A 5,035-nucleotide genomic window follows, 5' to 3' on the forward strand; every position below is an offset into this window, starting at 1 on the left:
AAGAATTTCCTCATCTCCTGGAACTCGTCAACTTCTTTCTCCTTTCTCTTTAGCAGTTCATTATCTCTCTTCTCTTCCATCTCTGTTAGCTTCGGCATTATGAATGCTCTAAATTCCTTATCAGACATTTCCATGATTTTCACCGAACTGCTTGTGGATGAAGAAGAGTTACTCGTTTCCCTTGGGGGAGAGGTATTTTCTTGTTTTCCCATATTTCTTGTGATCCGGTGGTGATTTCTTGTCATCTGATGGATGGTGTGTTTCTTTCAAATTCTTGAAGTTCAGTCTGAACGTTCAGGAGCAAGCAGACAGAGGTGATCTAGAATCTCTTTGCCGTTCTGTTGTGATCGCTGGTGCAGCAGATTCAGTAGATATTGAGGAATATTTTAACCCTATTAGTATTTGGATGTTTAGCTACAGTACTCTTAGATCCGTCTAAAAACACATTAAGTGGATATTGGAGAGTAGAGAGACAAGAAAAAGGAAAATGAAAAAGAGAGAGAGAAACAACAACAAAAAGAGAAAAAAAGACCAAAAAAATGAAAAAAATTGTAATTACTGTTTTTTTCTTTTTTTTTTAAAAAAATCACAAAATAGAAAACCTTTAAAAAATGTAAAAAGGAAAAATTACAAAAAAAAAAAGGGAAGACAGAAGCAGGGAGAGACAGAAACAGAGACACAGAAACAGAGATAGAAGGCTAGGGGCGGGGGTGAGGGGGCTCCCTACCGCTAGCTTGTTTGCTGGAGGCTGAATTATCAGTAGAAAGTCTTCATTTCTCTTGTGCCCTCTATTTTTTACATTTTTTATGGGCATAACATCAGCCACAAAATCTATGTGACTGAACCGTTGTTGAATAAGTACAAACATGAGAGACAGGAAACTGTTCAAAACCTGTTATTAAATTCAACACATGCTAGAATCATGACGACATACTTTGTAAAGACGATTAGCACTTCCCAGTGGAATGGATGCGTTAATGGAACTGACCGCCATGGATTGGGCCGAGGCATTCTTCCCTGCCGGGGCACCACTGCCAGGCACAGACTGAGGCCTCGGGGTTGAAGAGGAAGCACTTGTAATTGTTTTATTTGCCACAGGGCATGTGTGCTCAACAGACAGAGACAAAGAGACAGAGAGAGGGGAGAAAGCACCTCCTGGCGGGATGTGGTCGCACCAGTCCCTGTCCCCCCCATCTCCCCATCCTGTCGGATCTGGGCTCGCACGAGGGGCCACGTGCTCTAGGGAGGAGAGAACATGTAGACCAGCTATCTGCTTCTGCACCTCAGGTCTGGCTAGTTCGAATGTCTCTGCCCAATGGAAAAATAACATGAGCCAAGTGCAGACTTTGAAATTCCCTGGTAAGCCACATTTTAAAAGTCAAAAGAAACAGGCGGGGAGAATGTAGTGGTATATTTTACTTACTCCAATGTATTCAACACAGTATCATCTCAGCATGCAATCAATGTAAAAAGTGATTGTGATACTTTGCATTGTTTTCTATATATGTAGCTTTTAAAGTCTAAGTATTTGCTTCTCCTGTCAGTGAAGGACAGAGAGTCACAGAGAGAGAGAGGACCCCCAGCAGGGTCTTGCTACCACAGTCTATGCTCACGTAGCCAGCCCGGGATCATGGGCACACGCACGCCACTGCACGCAGGGAGGTCTCCTGAAGTGCACACGGAACCTGCCCACGTGGTCTGCCTCGCGGAGCATCATGTGTTACCATGGCACCGCCTCACACTGCCATCCAAGCCCTTTCTGAATATTGAATCCTTAAAATCTGGTGTGTATAGCATCCTTAGAGTGTATCTTAATTTATATGCTAAATTTTAATTAGAAATAAGTGAACTTTAATTAGTTTTTAAATATGCAATCCAAAAGTAGATTCATATGCCCACATTTTCCCAAACTTTAGAAAAGTTTTGTTGTCGTTACTGTTGTTGTTTTTAAGGTTTTCGCCACGGGGCGCATGTGCTCGCCAGAGAGACCGAGAGAGACAGTGGGAGGAGAAGTGGGCAATCACTCCCTGGGGGGATGGTCACACCACAATCCCTTCTCCATCCTCCTGGGATCCTGGGCACGCATGCATGCACACCCGGCACAGTTCTCAGGTCACCAGGTCCGGGACTCAAAACATGGTCGGCCTTGTGGGAGCCCAGTGCCTTAACCACCACATCACCTGCCAGCTCCCACACATAAGAAGTTGTATAATAACTACACTGAGTGTCAGTTTTTAAATTTAAATTAAATAAAAAATTTAGCTCCTTGGGCTGGCTCCATAGCACAGCAGTTAAGTTCTGTCCATAGGGAGCAAAATCCCACATAGCTAATTGTGGTTCAAATCTCAGCCTGGGCAGCTTGTAAAACATGGTTGGTGCATGTGTGTGCAAGCCCCGAATCCTGACAGGGTGGAGAGATAGGAGGGAGAAAGACCGTAGTGTGACCTCAGCCCACTGGGGTTCTCTCTCTCTGGCAAGTGCATGCATCGTCTGTCAACTAAAGAAAGAAAATTAGTTCTTCAGTTGGGTTAACCACATTTCAAGTGTTCTGTTGACACTTACGACCAGTGGCTACCATATTGGACAATAAAGTTCTCGTCAGTTGACAATCTATAGAAGTAAGTGAGGAGAAGATCACTACTGCTGGGAATTTGTAACTGGGTAAATGCCCAAGGACACCCATGGCCAGGTGAAAAGAAAACAGCTCGGTGGGCAGGTGTCCATTTCTACACTTTTCTCTCATTCAAAGTCACGGTAAATACCCTCAACAGTACGGGAATGGGGCAAAGTCCCCCTCGTCCCGACCCAGCACAGGAAGCTGGCAACACTAGGCATCTCCGAAGCAGGTGGAAAGGCCCCGGGGCCAGTCCTGGGGTGGCCTGGTCAAAATGGCCATGTTGTCAGGTGCGCACAACCTCGGCTGGCTGGGAAACGGGGACCTGGGGGGGTACGGTGTAATGACATCCTGTCAGGGGTCCCTGTTCCCTTCTCTCTCACTAAAGAAAGATACTTTGGAGAAAAGAAAAGGCACACTAAAATTTCAGGTTCAAAATGGTCACACCACAATCCCTTCTCCATCCTCCTGGGATCCTGGGCACGCATGCATGCACACCCGGCACAGTTCTCAGGTCACCAGGTCCGGGACTCAAAACATGGTCGGCCTTGTGGGAGCCCAGTGCCTTAACCACCACATCACCTGCCAGCTCCCACACATAAGAAGTTGTATAATAACTACACTGAGTGTCAGTTTTTAAATTTAAATTAAATAAAAAATTTAGCTCCTTGGGCTGGCTCCATAGCACAGCAGTTAAGTTCTGTCCATAGGGAGCAAAATCCCACATAGCTAATTGTGGTTCAAATCTCAGCCTGGGCAGCTTGTAAAACATGGTTGGTGCATGTGTGTGCAAGCCCCGAATCCTGACAGGGTGGAGAGATAGGAGGGAGAAAGACCGTAGTGTGACCTCAGCCCACTGGGGTTCTCTCTCTCTGGCAAGTGCATGCATCGTCTGTCAACTAAAGAAAGAAAATTAGTTCTTCAGTTGGGTTAACCACATTTCAAGTGTTCTGTTGACACTTACGACCAGTGGCTACCATATTGGACAATAAAGTTCTCGTCAGTTGACAATCTATAGAAGTAAGTGAGGAGAAGATCACTACTGCTGGGAATTTGTAACTGGGTAAATGCCCAAGGACACCCATGGCCAGGTGAAAAGAAAACAGCTCGGTGGGCAGGTGTCCATTTCTACACTTTTCTCTCATTCAAAGTCACGGTAAATACCCTCAACAGTACGGGAATGGGGCAAAGTCCCCCTCGTCCCGACCCAGCACAGGAAGCTGGCAACACTAGGCATCTCCGAAGCAGGTGGAAAGGCCCCGGGGCCAGTCCTGGGGTGGCCTGGTCAAAATGGCCATGTTGTCAGGTGCGCACAACCTCGGCTGGCTGGGAAACGGGGACCTGGGGGGGTACGGTGTAATGACATCCTGTCAGGGGTCCCTGTTCCCTTCTCTCTCACTAAAGAAAGATACTTTGGAGAAAAGAAAAGGCACACTAAAATTTCAGGTTCAAATTTTTTTTTTTTTTCTGTAGGGTGCATGTGCTTGATAGAGAAAGTGAGAAATCACCCCCATGGGAATGAACATGCCAAAATCTTTTCTCCATCCTCCTCTCAGGATTTTGGGCACGCGCGTGCACACACACACACGCACACACGCACACGCACACACACCTGGTGTGATTTTCAAGCTCCAGATCTGGGACTCAAACTGTGGTTGGCCATGTGGGAGTCCAGCGCCGTAACCACCGCACCACCCAGCCCCATACATTATCAATTTGGAAGTATCGACAGGTTGTTTAAATTAAGACAACATTACGGTATTAGGATAATTTACACTCTAAACAAGAAAACGATAGTTTAACGAAAATGAAATTCTTACAACAACAAAATGCAGAATCTCATCTTCGTTCAGCTCATTTTTCAACTTTCTGAATAAAGTCTGCATCGCTTTGCAAGGTCCGCACCAGGCTTGGTAAACATCGATCACTGGAAGACAGTGTTAGAGAGAACAGCGTTAGAGTGAAAACCGTCCACCACGCCAGGGCTGTTTGAAAGCCGGATGCTGGAGCAGGGCCAGGCTGAAGACGGGCAGGACTTCAGGGGGAGCATTTCCTAGGGGTCAGGAGGTTCCCTGGGCCAAAGCCCAGATGGCCGGACTGGAACCCCAGAAGCACCTGTCAGGCCTTTGTTCTGCAGCATCTCCTCCCACAGGCTCTGGCTGTTGATGACCGCCTGCAAAAAGGAAGGGGCCGTGAGCTGTCTGGAGGACCACCCTGGACCCACTGTGGACAGCCGGACCCACCTGCAGCTGGACTTCTCGCTTTTTGCTTGCCATTTATCTCCTATCACACGAAGAAGGAAGAAAGATATAACACATTTAGGAGGAAATTTAAGTGACATTTTCTTTATGCAAACAAACAGCATTTTTCTTTTCTCTCTCTCTTTTTTTTTTTTTTTTTTTTTTTTTTGGGCTTTTTTCC

General features: G+C 46.3%; 1 protein-coding gene across 1 annotated transcript in view; it reads right to left on the bottom strand.

Moving 5' to 3' along the window:
- NME8 (NME/NM23 family member 8) overlaps positions 1-5,035 on the bottom strand; it is a 73,900-nt gene that overhangs the window by 68,064 nt on the left and 801 nt on the right. Inside the window, exons 2-4 of the mRNA XM_006143007.2 lie at positions 4,858-4,897; positions 4,730-4,787; positions 4,435-4,541 (exon numbers count right to left, since the gene is read on the bottom strand). Of these exons, the coding sequence (XP_006143069.1) occupies positions 4,435-4,541; positions 4,730-4,787; positions 4,858-4,890 (198 nt within the window). The 5' untranslated portion in view covers positions 4,891-4,897. The remainder of the gene's footprint in view (positions 1-4,434; positions 4,542-4,729; positions 4,788-4,857; positions 4,898-5,035) is intronic.

Source organism: Tupaia chinensis, unplaced genomic scaffold, assembly GCF_000334495.1.
Source record: "Tupaia chinensis unplaced genomic scaffold, TupChi_1.0 Scaffold000088_1, whole genome shotgun sequence".
NCBI classification, from domain to species: Eukaryota; Metazoa; Chordata; class Mammalia; order Scandentia; family Tupaiidae; genus Tupaia; species Tupaia belangeri.